The sequence below is a fragment of the Ahaetulla prasina genome, chromosome 7 (genome assembly GCF_028640845.1).
Source record: "Ahaetulla prasina isolate Xishuangbanna chromosome 7, ASM2864084v1, whole genome shotgun sequence".
Lineage (NCBI taxonomy): Eukaryota > Metazoa > Chordata > Lepidosauria > Squamata > Colubridae > Ahaetulla > Ahaetulla prasina.
This window is the reverse complement of record NC_080545.1, coordinates 24,903,715-24,923,035: the sequence shown is the minus strand read 5'-3', so window position 1 is coordinate 24,923,035 and position 19,321 is coordinate 24,903,715. Positions and strand designations below refer to the sequence as shown.

Here is a 19,321-nt window from a genome sequence, read left to right as displayed (position 1 = left end):
ATATACCCTTCTAAACTACTAGGTATATCCCGAGTATTCCCCCCTCCATGAGAAAGCTTTGTGCTGGCAAAACTCCGCTTCTCCAGGTGCACATTCCATCACAACTGTTCCATGTAAACCTGCCTTTTGCAATTGACTAATGGTAATTTTGTCAGTGCCAATAGTGTTCAAGTGGTGCTCCTGTTTTGGAATTGCATCCAAGGGGCCAAGTATTATTATTATTGTTATGGTTTGATTGCACAGTCATTTAGACTGGACTTGGCATTTTTGTCCACTTATTGAGTTCTTCTCACGAACTTGGGACAGGCAAATGTTGTTGAATAATAATATTGAAAATATCATCCCAGGATGTAAGCTGTTCCAAGTAAAATTGCTTTTTGCGATTTTTTTTTCCAGATTACCAATATTGAAAATGAAACTCTACCATTGAGTTTATTCATCAAAACAGATAAAGATAAAATTGATAGCAAGTTAATTGGTAAGTATCCAGCAACCAAAAATGAAGAAGAGAGAAATAGAAATTAATGGGAAATGTTTTCATTTCTCTAAGGTCATATCTTTTCAGAGTTGTCCGTTATTTAAATGATGATTATATACTTATCAAAAGGTTGAACAATTAGTCACATAATTTGAAAATCAGGATAGGTCAAAATTACAGGTAGTCCTCAACTTAAAACAGTTCATTTAGCAATGGTTCAAAGTTACAACAGTATTGAAAAAAAGTGACTTATGGCCTTTTTTCATACTTAACAACTCTTGCAGGAGCCCCATTGTCACATGATCAAAATTCAGACATTTGAATAAATCTGAGTCACTCATATTTATAACAGTTGCAGTCTCCCAAAGTCATCTGATCCCCTCTTGCGACTTTCTGACAAGCTAACTCAATGAGGAAACCAGATTCACTTAACTACCACGTTACTAACTTAACCACTGCAGTGATTCACTTAACACTGTAGCAGGAAAGGTCGTAAAATGGAGCAAAATTAACTAAGAACAGAAACGTTGGGCTCAAATGTGGTTGGATGTCGAGAACTACCTGTAATTATTCTTATATATTAAGAGGAGATTAAAGCAATTGTTAAACTTTCTCATACCATTTGCAAGTAGGGTGAGAAAATAAAAAAAAAAAACTCTTAATAGTTTCTGCAGTTTTATGGAAGAAATATCTTCTAATTCCTTCCTAGTTCTGATAGATCACGTCTTAGTCTAGACTAGCCCCAAATTGCTATTGAAACTAATTCTGTGTGGCCACATTTTCTTTTCTCATTTCAGACATTCCACTCTATAGACAATAAATCAAGATTTTTGTTTCTTTGTGATACTATTACCACTGCTTTTTTAAACTTTAGATCAGTATGCATGAGGATATTTTTGATTACAATCTAGAAGTGTTTTTCTGAAAGCATAAATCCAGCCAGTATATTTCATGGCTGGGCAGGAGGGTCGATTACAATGAGTAATTAAACTTGACAGAATCAAACCATAACCTTCCAAAGCCATTTTCGTAATCCTTTTACTGGAGTTCAGTGTCATGTGTATCTGATATGTCCATATTCCTAATAAATCTTACAATCTCTAGCTATAATTACAAGCAATAGTAATCCTTTTTAATGATTGTAACAATTTCTAAATAAATATATTCTTTTTTAAAAACATTAACAACCTCTCAAACCCAACAGACACCTTATTATTTGTCATGATAAATGAACCATTGATGGAATGAATCCACCTTAAAAAAAAAACATAGTGTATGTTTTACTAAGCATTCCCAGGGAAAATAGATAAAATATCATGCAGCTATAGGCTGCATGATATTCAGCAGCAAAAAACCCCTTTTTTTCCAAATTAAAACTGGGGATTGGAGCAGGGATTAAGTCTATCCTTAATCTCTCCCAACTCAGAAAATGCATTAAATCAATGGCTATTTGGGGTTATTTGGGGTTCTTTAGGAGAATAAGGCTAGCGATTTACTTCACAGTTTTTAAACTAAAAAATATAAAATGGAATAGGAAAAAAACCAAGCCCACCTCACCACACAATCAATGCCACCCATGATTCAACAACAGTAACATTAGAGTTAGAAGAGGCCTTGGAGCTCACCTAGTCCAAGCCTCTGCTCTCGCAGGAGACCTATATCATTTCTACCGTGTTTCTCCAAAAAGAAGGCTGGGTCTTATTTTCTTTTGACCCCCGAAAAAACGGCTAGACCTTCTTTTTGGGGGGTTCTAATTATTGACTCTCTCATGGCGATAGCACTGACAGCTCCCCCCAAGAGGAGCCCGCTGCTGGCTCACTTCTTCTGCGGCCGCTGGCCACCATTCACACACATCGCTCCAGCCTCCATTTCACCTTCAGATGCTTTCCAGCAAGTATCTGAAAGCAAAACGGAGGTTGGGGCGATGCGTGCGAGTGGCAGCTAGCGGCCACAGAAGAAGGCAAGGCAGATATTGTGGTTTGTGAGGCCTGGTAAGTACGGCAGCTCCATCCCCCCCGCATCCTCACCCTAGCTTATTTTTTACCTGTGTGCGTCTCCCCATTCCCTCCACCCCAGTGTGGGCATTGTCTTAATTAGCGCTAATTTTGTTGGTGGGGCTTAATTTGATCACATGAGCTCAAAAACATGCTAGGGCTTCTTTTCAAGGTGGCTCATCTTTTTGGAGAAACATGGTAATAGATGGCTGTCCAATCTCTTCTTAAAAGCCTCCAGTGCTGGGCACCCACAATTTGTTCCACTGCTTAATTGTTCTCACTGTTAAGAATTTTTTCCTTAGTTCTAGGTTGACTATTCAGATATTGCTTACCACTTACTATATTACGTAGCACACTGGCTATCTTTTTGTTGACCATGCTCAAAAAAATAATAATTCATCCAATAATAATTGCAAAGAATAAAGCTCAGTTCCTAAATTACAGTATATGCATCTAAGCCTATCAGTTAAGTCCCTTTCAATTTAGTAAATGCTATGTTACAATCCCTGTGTTACAAAGGAATATTTTAGAAATTCTGATTTCTGTATATGATCCTGATTTATCTTTTTTAAAAAATCAAATGGAAATAACAGATTGCCATCTATCTGAAATAGCTCAAAGTGGGAAATATTTTTTATCATTACAATCCATTTTTATGTGTATATTATTAATAAATCTAATAGCTGGATGTAATTACATCATTAAATCGATCACTTTGGCTATTTATCTTTATTATGCATATTTCTATATTGCCCAATTCTCAAGACTAATACTTACTCAGAAGAGAAGCAATTATTGCATTTCCAACTGTAAATGAATTTCTTTCTTTCGATCACCTATTTTAACTAAAGGAAGTAACATTGGTATCTAATACATTTTTTATAGCCACTGGAGACTTTGAACAATGTTAAATTCAATATAGCTCTTTTATCCTTTGTCCTGTTTTATCAATGGTCTCCCAGCTAGAATCTAAAAACGATGGATGAGGGCTACAATCTAATGTCAGGCTTGCTGCTGATACATTTAATGAGCTGATCAGTAACAAAACTTATTAACATTTTGAGCTCTGTATCTGTATTATATATAGCTGTGAGGACATTCAGTATATTACAAGTCTAATTTGGAGATGGTTTGAAGGCTGGCTTTTGCAGACACAGGAGTCATTCTCATTTCTACATGCCCAGATGAAATATATTTTGAATCGCTTGGTTAGATATAGAGGACTTGCAGATAGATTTCTGAAATACAGATTTTTGAAATGGAGTTCTATCAGCCTCTGTCATGACTCCTATCAGTGTTCCCTTCAAATAGATTATACGTACAAATCCAATTCAGAAGCTGAAATCAAAAAACCCCAAATGATTTCCATTAAAAGCATATGCCTTCTATCAGAAGTCCATATTTATACATACCTATCTTAGGAATTCAGAATCAAACCTAAGATATTATAAAGTTTGTTCCTTTGTCAAATCTGACTATTAATCATACAGCTAACTTGTCTTTTCATAGATTTTAATGACCTATTCATATGAATTAATGAACCAGTGACAGGGAGCATAGTGTTCAGAACTTATTCAGGAAGAAATATCAGAAGGTCTCTTTTGATAGTACTTTTTCATATTAACAAAATTTATGAAAATGAATAAAGTTTTATGAAAGTTTCTGAAAGCGTGTGCTTTTTAAGAAAATTTGTTAGTGTGAAAAGGAACTACCAAGCCAAGATCTTGGTTATAGTAAACTAACATGGTTGTGTTCCTCTAGATAATCAGGAATAAGGTAATGAAAAACAACGCCCTTAACTGATGCCAAAAAAACTAGAATGATGTATCCATGAAACCACCACAAGTTGAGCTTAAATTAAAAACTTCCTTTTAATGGAGGAAATAATCTACAACTCTTGTAACAGGCAAGGGAAAACCCATAAAGATAAGAGTAATATTTTGAATCTGAAAATATAGATGAATATATAAATGAATATAAATGCAAGATACATGATTGTAATGTAGAGCACTTTGACTATGATAGGAGATATTTTCTTTTTCTTTCCCAGAGAGTATATTTTTATCTTTATTCAGACAAGAGGAAGAATGTGAGGAGAGAAAATGGTTGTTGTTTTTTAATGGAAGACCTCTCAAACTATTGTATCATGATGTCTGAGAGTAAGAATTATAACTAAAAATCAGTTACAATTTGGGCAAAACTGTCACAAATTCTCTGATTTCTATGTAACTTGCAACCTTCTCTATTTCCCATCATATAATCTAAGGCAAAGGTCTCCGACCTTGGTCCCTTTAAGACTTGTGGACTTCAACTCCCAAGGTTGGAGACCCCTGATCTAAGGAGTGTTGGATTAAGATTAGGAAAATCCAACCCTCAGGGATGAGAGACTTTAGGCTAGTCACAGCACAATTTACCTGTTATTTTGGGGGGGGGGACGGAGGAGGGAATGCAACATATTCCTTGTTGAGCTGAGAAGCCAGATATAAATTTTAATAAAGAAAAGAGCAACATAAGAAAAATATGAAATTTGATAATGATCATCAGTTGTATATTTCAGTTTGATGGCCATTGATGAACAATGTTTGAACACGCTGGTATTATTTGTTATTCTTACTTTCCTGGACTAGTTCTCCAATCCTTACAGATGTGAATGCTTTAAATGAGATTTGAAGGCATTAAAAAGCTTGAGCAAATCTCCTCCTTTAAACAGATATGTCTTTTTTAAAAAGGTACTTTCTGAACATATATCAGCTCGTTAAAGTTTTGTTGTTTTGTATCTCTGCAGTTTTCTTGGCAAGATTTTTTGGAAGTGGTTATTGTTACCTCCTTTCTTATTATAGTAGATTTTTTAATATCACCGATTGAAACAGCTATTGTTTCAAGGTGATTGTTGTTTTTTCAGGTGTATGCAGAAGCCTGAAAAAAAGGATGTAGCTCTTTTCAAGAGAGTATGTGTTCACTGTGTGGAAAAACCTCTTCCAGATAATTTCCAAGATGCCCAGAACTCACATAACAGTTTAACATGCTGGATTTACTAATTCTGTCCTGATATTAGAGGACAATGCCCTTCTTTTATGTCTGGAATTTATTTATTATTTGCTTATTAGATTTTTATCCACCTTTATTACTTTATGAGTAACTTTATAAGTGAACACACCTAATAATCTTCCTTCCTCCTATTTTCCCAACAACAGTATTGTAATATTGTAGGTTTCTTTCCTTTTGTAAATTCAGCTCCAGTTAACTTTATCCATCCACAAACACAAAACCTAAGGGGTCTATATAGGCCTAAGAGAGACTTTGTCTTTTTCCATGATTCATGATCATGATAACCAAAAGTGGCAGGGCATTTTTTATCTGTATTTCAGTGCTCTGCAGTACTCCCCTACCCATGGTCTCTGACCTTATCTGTCAATCTCAAAGCATGCCAGAAAACTATTTGGATTCCCTTGACTTTAAATTGAAGTGTAAAATGTTGGAGATATAGATTGAAGTATATTGGTATATCAAAATACTGAGTGAAAATTCTCTTACACTGTTTGAATTCTGACTATAGGTATACCTCAGCATACTCATTAAAGTAATTTTGGAAAGTTTAATTTTATTGTTAGGGACTGTCTGGATTTTTGCTAAAAATATGTTGCATTAATTAAATAGTAGGAACTGTGTTCATAGTAAGGAGACTCTATAGAATGGAATGTCAGTACAAACCATATTAAAGAAAATGTATTTTATCTGAGGAAAAATCTGAATCAAAACCACCATATTTAATGATAGTTTTGGCTTTATGTGTTTCCAATATCTCATCCCATAGTGTTTTGTCACATCTATGTTATCATTTACTTTCAAATGTCTTTTTCAGAATCTATATTCTTTGCAAAATATAGAATAAATTGCTTCGTATTTATTTCTTATTTGCTCCAAACAACTAGTTTCCAGTCCTCTTGTTCCAGCTTCACTTATTTACTGTACTGATTTTTTGCACTGGTGTTTCTTGACAAAACTTTTTCTTCTTGTTCTTACCTCTACTGGCCTGCCGTTATCACAAATTGTCTGAGGGAACTTGGGCCTGACCCCTGTGTGGTCTAGCTTTAACATGCCACGGCTACCAAACTGAAAACCATTTGAGAACTGCTAAATACAAAAGTATTACAGCCGTCTCCATAGGTCAGTCTATAATGTGTCAATCTGACCAAAAAAACAAAGACTGTAAAGCAAATGATCAGTAGATTACTGAATTGCAGAAATCAACTCTATGAGAAGTAAAACAACAGCAACAAATCTTCTTTCGTCCCCTCTCTGTATCATTCAAGAGTCATTCTTACCCAGGCTTAAATAGCTAAGCACAATCCACTAAATCTAAAAAGAAACTAAACAAATGAAAAAAAGATCATTGGAGCAGCATTTTGTTTCACTTCATTGCTTTGCTTTACCTCTTATCCTGATCCATGCTTCCATTACAATTTGCTTTTGTGGCTCTGAATTGTGGACTAGAAATTGATACTAAGATGCACATTACTTTTGTAGTGACTTTATATAGCTGTTCTTATGGTCGGGATGACTGCAGCTTATGTCTTGCGGCTGATCCACAGTACCAGTGTGTCTGGTGTGAAGCCAGCGATGGTTGTGTTTTCACAAAACGTTGCTTATTTTCTACAACTACCTGTCCTGCTCCAGTCATTACTCAGGTAAATAAATGTCACATAATTTCATGATATTGTTCTGATTATTAAACCATCAATTTGCCATGCAGTGCTGGGAGCAGTTAGCAAAGTAGGTCATGTCCCATAATAAATAATCTTTGTATTTTCCCAACATCATCTGTATTTTCTTACTATCAAAATACAAAGTGGTAAACAGTAAGAAGTCTGAACATAGGTTTCAGGAAGGGGAAGAGTTCATAAAAGGCCTTCTGCCTTATAGGATATTTTTATATAGAAGGTGTCCTATGGCTTACAAAGATCAATCAAAATATGTCAACAATGCCAAAGATAATGGCTTTTTAAAAAACCTATAATGTTTTTGGAATCCAAGTACCCTGGATCTATTTCTGTTTTTCCTGTCAGTTTGGGAACCTACTGTTTTAAGCTAATTCAACTGCTACCATGGCATTTCATATATGTTTGTTAACAACCTAGTTATTATTTTATTTTATATAATATAGGTGGCAATAATAGTGTTTCCTGTACATTTAGATTGAACCAAAGAATGGACCTTTAAGTGGTGGGATTTTGTTAACGATAAGAGGATCTAACTTGGGCGTAAAGGCTGAAGATGTTGAAGAAATAATGGTAGCCAACACTGAATGTCAATTTAGAAAAGAATTCTACTCTGTTTCTACCAAGTAAGTAATTTCTGACAACTTTGACAAAGAAGTAAAAATAAAGTCTATCAGTGACTACATAAATGTAAAATAAATTAATTTTAAATATAACTTTAAATATAACAAATATAATGCAGGATTTGACATATACAATAACTGTTTAATTATTATTTTGCTTAAAATAATAATGTTTCAAAGTATAATTAAAATATTAGACAATAACAGCCATTTGTTTTTATAATCTTGGGGCTACAATCCAAGTTGTTTTCTGTTTACTTCATCAACTAATATTTTCAATGATATCGTTGAGGAAAGATTTCTGCACTTTGACAAAAATTGTAAGTTTTCTCTTGTTCAAATAAATGATATAACTCAGTGGTAGTCAAGCTGGTCCCTACCGCCCACTAGTGGGCATTCCAGCTTTCATGGTGGGCGGTAGGAGTTTTGTCTGATACTGAAGCACTTTCCTTTTTTTTAATTTAATTGACTTTTTTAAAAAAATTCATAGCATTATTTAAAAACATTTTCATTAGGTTTTCATAAAATTCCCCATGACAATTTAAATTTCTGAAAATATACTTTGTATCGCCCATGCATAAGTTTAATTCATGTTACGTAAGTGAAACTAAATGGCACTATAATGCGACCGCAAACAAAAGAGCCTCATCCCAGAATAGCTCACGCATCTCCTCCCATACCACCCAGCTGTAACAGACAAGCAAAGCCAGTAGCCGGCACCCCCACCACCACAAACCCAATCCACAATGTGCAAGAGGCATGCGCAGACGATGATACACAGCGCATTACTGTGGAACCGGTGGGCGGTTAGAAAATTTTACTACTAACAGAGATACAAAAGTGGGCGATAGGTATAAAAAGGTTGACTACCCCTGATATAACTAATTGCTTGTTTATGATAACGGCCCTAGGATAATGAGACTCTATAAACATATTTTTTATATTTATTGGTTTTATGCTTAGGAGCTAAATCTATGTGTGTGTTCTTGTAAGCATGTAGTTCAAGAATGGGCTAGCTGGTAATATGCACTGTTAAACCTTTATATGTCTTTTTGTGTTTTTATAAACAGAATTGTATGTGAAGTTGGGCATGGATCAGTAGAAAAAACAGGTGAAATTCAAGTTAATATAAATGGACAATACGGCACATCCACAAATGAAGTGCAATTTACATATCAGGTGAGTGTATATACAGGTTATGTACTCTGTGTATGTGTACATACGTGTGCATGGAAAATCTTGTTCCTTTTTTATTTACTGGATATTTGATCTGTTATTGGGTAACACTAAACATCATCTCCAAAGTAAATCAATAAGCCTACTGATACCATACTGAGAAAACTTATTGCATCTGTAGCGAAAAGGAGGAAGATAGATAGTTCATTCCATACCGTATAGGAGTCCCTTAGGCATTTGTAATATTATCTTGGAAAGACTCTTCTGGAATCAGTGGAGAAATGCAAGGTATTATTTTGCTATAATTCCACTTTATACAAGACCAAAGTATTGTTATGTTTGGAAACTATTAATTTGTAGGTAAAATAGAACTCTAATGAAAATGAGCATGCCCTGTAATTTTTTAGATAATGCAGAGAAGATAATTTTCTTTCAGAAAATACCAGGTTAGTAATCTAATCCCATGTTATGTTGAAAAAAAAAATGTAATATGTATGTTTTTTGCCAGCAGATGGGCCTACTGAAAATGTTCAATCTAAATTACAGATTTCCTCTTGCCCTTTTCTCTTCTTTAAGGTGAAATGTGTTTTACTAGAGAAGGAATAGCAGTCAGTGGAGGTTGAGAGGGCCAAGGAGAGAGAATTATTGATTCTACTTGCAATGATTTAAGCAGAGGTAGCTATGTTGTAGAACTGAAATTATGACCGTCTCCTAAGAAAAGATTCAGCTCAGAAACAGGATTAAATTTTAATAAATAGTTCATGATTCCTTTCTGAACCAATAACTTTAATATCAAAAATTAATGCATAGTTTTTGAAGAATAAAGAATTAACTATTTTTCAGGAGATTCTTAATTAAGAAAAACTTTTCATAAATGAAGCATTAAAGAAAAGTTAGCACTATGTAGTCACAAAGTATATAGCATTATATAGTATTATATATAATCAAAGATAATCTGATCTGAAACCATAAAACAGAAAAATAAGACCATTGTGTCACAATCCACTTAGAAAAATGTACAATAATAAAATACTATATAAACTAAAAAAAATAAATATAAACTAAATAGTAGTCCAAGGAAGTAGCTGTTGCTGCATTTTCACTGCAATCTGACTGTATTTAGTTATCCTTGTTATCTCTTGATTAATATTTGATTAAAGAGGATTATATAATACTCATCTGTTCTCATTGAAAATCACTGGAAGACAGATACTAAATACATTTCACGTATAAAAATTGTAGTAAAGAAAATACATGCTGTACAGTAAAAACCTCTATAGAATTATAGAATTACCCTGGTATAAATGTTCAGATAGTTTTTATTAAATGTACTCTACTTAAAAAGGGTAAACGGTAAGGCATTATGCCTGGCTGAAAAAGAAGGCTTTCCTTAAAATGTGCTTACAGGTTCCAATGTATTCCTAGTAATGAGTAGTCTAAAACTCTGTAAGAAACCAATTTCAGGTTGATGTTCTATGTCCCCCAGCTGTTGATAAATAATATTTTAGCCTGATCAGAGCCAGCAGAAAGAGATAAAAATATATCTTTAGTTAATATAATAGAAATTATTTGGTTTTTTGCTGATGTAGCCCATAGTGGAATTGTCATCTGTTAGACAATACTGGAGCCAGTGGTAATGAAAACAAAATTAGTTTCAACCAGTATGGCAGTACTATCCTCCAAACCCTATATTCAATTGCAGACATCTCTTTCTGTCAGCCCCACTCGGTAGACCAGACCATGAAATCAGCTCTGTAACACAACACTACTTTTATTGAGATTGGCTATAATAAAAGAAACTTGCAAGCAGAGGTGGGATTCACTTACCTTCCCTAGCAGTTCGCATGCGCACGGCCTTCTCTGCATGTTCTTTGCTCATGCATTACATCCGGGTGGGTGGGCGGAGCCTCCCACAGTTGCCACTACCAGTTCGCCCAAACCAGACAGAACTGGCTGAATCCTACCACTGCTTGCAAGTCTGATTGTAGTGCACTTCCTCTTCCTTCTTGTAGTTCAGTGAATTAAAAAGATGTCTTTTGAATGTTATTTGGCCATTTTGGACTTGAAATACGTTTTTGCCCCTTGTTCTCTTGGCAGCAGAGCTTGCATATTTCCATTAAGGACATTTTCCTTGCTCTGTGCTGCCTCAAACTTGAAAGCTGATTTCAAAACAGAAAGGATGGACCTGAGAAACTTAGTTTGAATGACTGCTAAGAGATTTTTGTTAAAGAACAACACATCCTGTATAAAAATATGAATCGGGATTTCGGCCTCAAAAAGTTTAAAATCAAACTCCCTTCTCCTGGAAGAAAAAGAATCTCTTGGTCACCATCAAAGATTTAGATGCTTCTCTAATATATTTGGTAGTGACTTTCCTGGAACCTATAGAGTAGAATCTCATTCCAAGGTATTTAAAGGTCTTGTTCTATGCTATGTCCACCCAGATCCTTCGGTAATGTTTCAGCTTTTAGTCAAAAAACCTTTATTTCTTTTCTTTAAACATTTAGAGACTATTCAACTCTTAATGGCTTCAACAACAATGTCAGGAAAAAAAAGATTCATATATGAATTATTCACCATTGACTAATATATATCTGTGGGGGAGAAGGGACGGGGAGAGAGAGAAAGCGAGAACCAAAAAACTATCAATCTATTCCAAGGATAGGATAATAGTCATGTCTTCGTTATTGGATTTACCAATTTATAGAAGTCATAGGTGCATAATAGTTTTTAATGCTCTTCAGAGTACAAAGTATTGGAGATAATTTCTTCATCGTTAATACAAACAAGGTATAGGTCCGTGATGGTGAACCTATGACATGTGTGCCGGAGATGGCATACAGAGCCCTTTCTGCTGGCACACGCGCCGTCGCCCCAGGTCAGATCTCCATGGTGTTTCTTTCGTGAGCTTCTGTTTCCCTGCAAACGATGAAACAGAAGCTCATGAAAGAAAAAGATCTTACCTCTTGCTGCACTGCCAGTGTTGGGATGGCCCACCAACCAGCTGGTCTTCGGGTCTCTTGCTTCACATGCATGCATGTCCACGCATGTCTGTGTATATCCACGTGCATGCGTGTCTTCACATGCGCACACACCTTTCAGTTTGGGCATGCGCTCACATGCAGTTTGGGCACTTGGTGTCTAAAAGATTCACCATCATTGGTGTAGGTGTTCTGCAGCCAGCAGTTTTAGAAAATAGAATTCTGAATACTGTAACATTGCTGACATCATTTCTGTTTGTTTGTTTATGTACTAAGACATGCATTTAAAAGAGGATGATATATCAATACCAATATACCAAATATATTAAAACAATATAACATTAAAAAATAAAAGAAGCTTATACAGAAAAGCCTGAAGCAATTAACAGAGTAGGGAAACTGCCAGATTATTTATGCAAGCCATGGTAATTATTAAAAATTTAGCAACCTTATTGGAAATAGCTGAAGTTTGATTGCCAAGGGGAAAAATGACAATCTCCTGCTCAGAGGAGCAATTAAGATTTTTTTTTACAATTGGTGTTATGATTCTGTCCTCCATGTATTGTATAGAGGGCATTCTAGCAGTATTTGTAAAATCAATTCGACTTCTAACATATACCGGTGGGATTTTCATAAGGGATACTGTAATTTGCATGTTGGGGCCAAGATGAAGAGTTTCCTTTGTGAAATATGTGCAATGTTTAAAAAGTATATGGGAATTGAGTAAAGAAAAGTGATTACTGAGTTGTAATGGAAATGGGGAACTCTAAATCAGATGACCCCCACCCAGTCAAAGACCTTGGAGTTTTTATATCTAACGATCTAAGTGCCAAAGCCCACTGCAACTATATAGCAAAAAAGGCTCTAAAAGTTGTTAACTTAATTCTACGTAGCTTCTTTTCCAAAAACACCACGCTACTGACCAGAGCATATAAAACTTTTGCTAGGCCAATTCTTGATTACTGCTCGGCTGTCTGGAACCCATACCATATATCTGATATCAACACAGTTGAGCGTGTCCAAAGGTATTTTACGAGAAGAGTTCTCCACTCCTCCGTAACCAATAAAATACCTTATTCCACCAGACTTGATATCCTGGGTCTAGAAAACTTGGAACTTTGTCGCCTTCGACAGGACCTGGGTTTAGCTCATAGAATCATCCGTTGTAATGTCCTTCCTGCCAATGACTACTTTAGTTTCAACTACAATAACACAAGAGCTACCAACAGATTTAAACTTAATGTCAACTGCACCAGTTTAGATTGCAGAAAACACGATTTCTGTAACGGAATTATCTATGCTTGGAATGCATTACCTGACTTTGTGGTCTCTTCTCATAACCCCAAAAGTTTTATTAAAAATCTATCCACTGTTGGCCTCACCCCATTCCTAAGAGGACGTTAAGGGGCGTGCATAAGAGCACAAATGTGCCTACTGTTCCTGTCCTATTGTTTCTTCCCCTATATATATATATGCTTATACTACCTTGTTTCTCCTCATATATATGTTTATATATTATATAATCTTTTGTGTTATGCTTGTTATGCTTGTGTATATTGTTATATGACAAAATAAAATAAATAAATAAATAAATAAATAAATAAATAAATAAATCTAACTGTTTGGAGATCAAGGTTCCTGTAGAGCAGGGGTGTCAAACTTGCAGCGTCACAGCAGCGTCACATGACGTATCGGGACTTTTTTCCCCTTCACTAAACCGGGGGTGTGTGGAACCTACAAGTGATGCATCCGGCCCCCTCAAGGAAGCTCTATATAAAGGAGACTGAATTGTCTAGATGTACAGTATTTGTTGTACAGGTGATACAACAGAAAAATATGGTTGAGCAGCAAATTCCCCATTTGAAATCCTTCATATTCCAATTCAGTTATTCTGTCCAGCTATTTCTGCCAATTCTGGTTCAGATATCTAAAATAAAATTTGCCTATTATACTCAAAAGGCTAATAGATTAGATGAATCCCTTTACTGTCTTGTGAATAAGCATAGCAATCACCTTCCTCTAGTCCTTGGGAATATTTACTCTTTGGAAGTAAATAAAGAAGAAAGAAGAGGTGCCCATGTGTCAGAAATCTTATTAAGAAATTCTGGTGAGATACAGTTGTACCTGGGACTTAAGATATCTGAAAGGGAGACCAGCAGACAAGAATCTTAACATGGTGAACAAGGTGATGTAACCATGAAGGCAGTTGGTGACTCATAGGGCCTTCATTTCAAAAGATAGTTTGAAATTGCTTTGAGATGAATAGGGTAGATTCCTATGATAAATGGATAAGTAATCTAGTACCCACCAAGCATTTTAGATTTCAGTTCTATTAGCTTCAGCTAATATAATCAGAAGTAATAAAAGATGTAATTGAAAATATCTAGAAGGAACCAGTTTGCTTATCCCTGCTGTAGATTCTTGCTGAGTGGCCTTCTGAAGTATGGATTCTCCTTCTCCTCCCCCTCCTCCCTCTCCTCCTCCTCCTCCTCCTCTTCTTCTTTTACCACTTCTGGTATCAAGGGAGATACAAATGCTGGTTCTTGCTCTTCTAGCAGCCTCAACCATTGTAGTTTGATACTGTTGTAGTGTGTCTTTGATGAAGTATACACTGACTTCTATTATTAACACATCAAGAATTATGGTGTCTTTTTAAAAAAGTTTAAGGTAAAATTCAAGAAATATATATTGTTAGAGAAAATCAAAGTTAGCTTAGTCTGTGGAATGTTTTTTTTTTTCCTGCTTCTGCAAATTCAGCTTTTCTAGTGAAAACCACAGGGAGGAAATAATAGTCACAAGAAGAAGGAAGTCTAATAAATATAGATTATTAAACTAAAAATAGAAAAAAATATGTATAGTTGTGTTGCCATTCTCTATAGCAACAATAGGTTGCACTTGGATCCTTGTTGTGACATTTGAGTTTTCATGAGCACTTTTAGGCTTTCATTTTAAAACTCATCATTCCAGGGCTATGTGTAAAACTACAATAACAAAAATTTTAATATAGTATTAACCACCTTGCGCTTTCTTCCAAGCAGCTGAGATTGACATCAATGAGTCTATTTTTATTTTGCTTTTCATTTTCAAAAAGTTTAGTTGAGGCAGATCAGAATGAAATATTCTGAACGTAAGATCTGCTTTATGCATTTTGTAAGGATTTAAAGTCACATCTGTTTGATCAAAACTGAGACTCTAAGCCAAGACCTTATAGCACTTTGGACAGCAGTGTAATAGAATATGGCGAATGAAGAATTCATTTTATTTTATTTTTTAAGAAAAGGACTGAAATGATTGGCTTGGTAAGTTGCTTGTAGAATTATAATAAACAGACATCTCCAGATCTATGGCATGAACTTTGACTTTTTTGTATTGCATTTTATTTGTGAAATTTGTACACCGCCTCAATCTTGAATAGCAGTTGATGTTCTAACCAAGGAAGCTAGTCTAGTTGTAGTGTTTTAATAGCTTTTCTCCCTGAAATAGCCTGTGGCTGCTGTTTGTGGGTAATTTATCGTCCGAAAGATTTATTCTTTTTCATTTAACGATCAGCTTTGATCTTAAATAGCTTGTTACCATCTAGCCTTTTTGCTGTTGGAATAAAATTGTTCCCTGAAATATAGTCTTTTTAAAGAAAATACAAACAAGAACTTCTAATTTAGAAACAATAGGTGAAGGACAATAGGACACTATTGTTTGAATTTTGGAGGGAAACGTAAACTATTTTCCATTTTTGAAACAGCAATTAACAATATTTAAAATGTTACGATTTCATTATTTCAATAATAATAACAAATCTGTCCCTTAACAATTTCAACAATCATGTTTGCTTCATTTCTCCAAATTACCTATGTTGCCTATTTATTTTCCATTTTAATTGTAGTTGAAAGCATTTCAAAGTAAACCCTTCTAGCATCTTTGACTTCTGCTATGTCATTAGCTGTATCATTCTACTCTGTCACTATACCTCATATGGAAATTCTGGGGTAATTCATTTCTCTAGGTCAGGAGTGGGCAACTTTGGCCCTTTTATGACCTGTGGGCCTCAACATCCAGAATTCCTGAGCCAACCATGCTCAGGAATTCTGAGAGTTGAAATCCAAAGGTCATAAAGGGGTCAGAGTTGCCTAGCCTTGCTCTAGGTTCCTTGATATTAGGAAATAAATAGAAAAGGAAGTAGGGAAGAAGGTGGAGAGGAGAGAAATTTGAGATGATTGATTTGGGGGACAATTTGTGATTTAAAAAAAAGGCTTGAGGATAAGGGTGGGTGAAGGATATAGGTGATATATGAGAAAACTAAAAGAGAGTCTTCTAGAAAAGGACTAGAAAAGAAAGCTGATGTTGAGATAACAGCAACAGGGCTGGATGAAAAAAAGCATAGAAATTAAGGACAGGGTATATTTGATAATTAAGAATAATGACTTATTCTTGGGTAGCAATGAGGAGAAGGATGGTGACTTATCCCACTGCTGTTTTGAGTCCCTTATTTCCACTAACACCTTTTGCCCTATGGTGATGGCCATACGTTCTGATACCAAAAGTACCTGCAAGGACAAAACATTTTCTCTATTTATTTTTCAACGCATATTTCAAAACTTTGATTTTCAATAGTCCTTTCAAATAGAGGACTGAGGCTCTAAGAAGCCTTATAATTGAGTCTCAGTCTAGTAAACCTCCTATTAAGAGATGCGTGTGGCTGGAGGTGTTCTTATACACTCTGCCCAAGAAATTAATAGCATATATTCACCCACTAGCCTTTCAGCATCCAGGGGAATGAAACTTAATCTTACTTGGAATAAGGATATAAAGGTTCGCCCACATACTGTAGGTCACATCCTGAGGAACTAGTTTCTTCCTTGTTTTGAGTTCCTCTTGGTGACAGATGTTTAGAATACATTGTAGATACATTTGATTTTTATTTTTATTTTACATTTATATCCCGCCCTTCTCCGAAGACTCAGGGCGGCTTACACTATGTTAGCAATAGTCTTCATTCTATTTGTATATTTATATACAAAGTCAAGTTATTGCCCCCAACAATCTGGGTCCTCATTTTACCTACCTTATAAAGGATGGAAGGCTGAGTCAACCTTGGGCCTGGTGGGACTAGAACCTGCAGTAATTGCAGGCAGCTGCTGTTAATAACAGACTGCATTAGCAGCCTGAGCCACTCAAGGACCCTTTATTAGGAATATAGTTTTAGGACATTGTGGTTTTGTCATACCATAAAACAAAACAGTTTCTCATTTAAGTTATAGAAACTCTAATATCAGTGCTGTGATAATGGGGTTGGTATAGGATCATATCTAATTCCTCACTAATTCAGTATATGACTTGGAAGAGAAGAAGAAGAGGTGGCAACGGAGGAGGATGAGTCAAAGTTGTCTTTATTTAATTGTATGGAAAAATATGTGGCTATCAACTTAAGCTTGACTTTTCTTCATAAAAAGAAACAGTCACTTACTTGGAATAACTCCAGATGAGCAGGGTGGTACTATTTCTCTCATGTTTTTTTAAAATTTTCAGAGTGTTCAGATTTTATACTGTATAATTTTCTAATAAAAATAGGGTGTGCATAACTACAAAGAAAAATCCAATATTTGATATGCTCTATGACTTAAAATTATGAAGAGTTGTTTATAGAAAATTTTTTCTCAGTTATTATGTTTGAAAGAATGGTATAAATCCCTATTTCGAGTCACAATAATTATTAATTTACTAGTTAGCACATGCATTATTTATAGAGATTTCCTGTCTCTCTTCCTATTCCCCCTCCCCCCATCACAGAACTAGACTGCATTAGTGCAAAGTTATATCCCCTCCTAAATTAATCTGTGAAGCCTCATTATAAGTATACTTACTGTTCTTCAGTAAGTAAATAAAAGAAAAAAAAAGATTTCCTAAACAAACATTTCAAACGTGAATTGCATTTCAAATGTTTTGGTGACTCTTAGAAAACTAATTACAACTACACCTGAAATAGCATCACATTTCTACACAAATATTTAACATAATAACAGAGTTTGAAGGGACCTTGGAGGTCTTCTAGTCCAACCCCCTGCCCAGACAGGAAATCCTACACCATTTCAGACAAAATGGCTATCCAACATTTTCTTAAAAATTTCCAGTGTTGGAGCATTCACAACTTCAGCAGGCAAGTTGTTCCACTAATTGATTGTTCTAACTGTCAGGATATTTCTCCTTAATTCTAAGTTGCTTTTCTCCTTGATTAGTTTCCACCCTCAGGTGCTTTGGAGAATAGTTTGACTCCCTCTTCTTTGTGGCAACCCCTGAGATATTGGAACACTGCTATCATGTCTCCCCTAGTCCTTCTTTTCATTAAACTAGACATACCCAGTTCCTGAAACCGTTCTTCATATGTTTTAGCCTCCAGTCCCCTAATCATCTTTGTTGCTCTTCTCTGCACTCTTTCTAGAGTCTCAACATCTTTTTTACATCATGGCGATCAAAACTGAATGCAATAAAGAATTTGCATTCTGAATTTGTGAAGAGAACAGTCAAAGTTGCTTAACTGACTGCACCATATATTCTTTTATATTATAATTAAAAGAGAGATCAGTGATTTTCAGCATTAAGCAGATTCCTGATAAGTTACAACTTATATATATAATTTACATAGTATAAGGCTAGGTTATTTCAGAGACCACCTATCTCCTACGGTTTCTGCCTGCTGAGTACATGCCAAGCAGGGTTGGCGTACCCTTGAGTTTCTTCAATTAAACAGTGCCATCTATTGGGACCCAGAAAATATCCCTTCTCTGTTCCAGAGTCTGCCCTCTGGAATGCTATACCCCTGAAAGGTTTCCATCTTGTTGGCATTTCATAACACCTTGAACACTTGGTTGGGCATTTGGATTCTATACAGCAACCAAATCCTATCTTGAATTGTGTTCTACGGTTTTTATTGTTTTGTGAGCTGCCCAGAATTGGTTTGGAATCAGGCAATGCTTAAATTGAATTAAATAAAATAATTTGTACATGATGCACAGACATGGTAAAGACATGGTTACAATCATACCAAGGAAGTAATCTTTATTTAAACCTTAATTTAAATAAAACCAGTTCCTGTTATTATGCGAAAAGCATATACCATAATATATATGTTCAGCGATATTGCTCAGTGAAAACAGCTATAATAATTTCTTGAAGTCCATGAAAGCAAGGAAAATATTCTCTCTATATGGGTTTTGGTTGTAGGTGACTTACGAGTATATGGGAATGGATGTATGGGAGTAATGAATGAAAGTGAATGAGTGAGTGAATAGTTATCATTTATTGAGATGCTTGGCAACTGACTCATATTTATAAAGTTTGCAGTGTCCTGGGGTCATGT

The 19,321-nt window shown here is 35.3% G+C and overlaps 1 protein-coding gene across 5 annotated transcripts in view; it reads left to right on the top strand.

Annotated features, from left to right (window-relative positions):
• The window catches only part of PLXNB2 (plexin B2), a 271,494-nt gene that overhangs the window by 185,518 nt on the left and 66,655 nt on the right, over positions 1-19,321 (top strand). For all 5 annotated transcript variants that reach the window (XM_058191597.1, XM_058191601.1, XM_058191598.1 and 2 more), the window contains 4 exons: positions 397-478; positions 7,000-7,160; positions 7,668-7,816; positions 8,884-8,992. In XM_058191597.1, the coding sequence (XP_058047580.1) occupies positions 397-478; positions 7,000-7,160; positions 7,668-7,816; positions 8,884-8,992 (501 nt within the window). The remainder of the gene's footprint in view (positions 1-396; positions 479-6,999; positions 7,161-7,667; positions 7,817-8,883; positions 8,993-19,321) is intronic.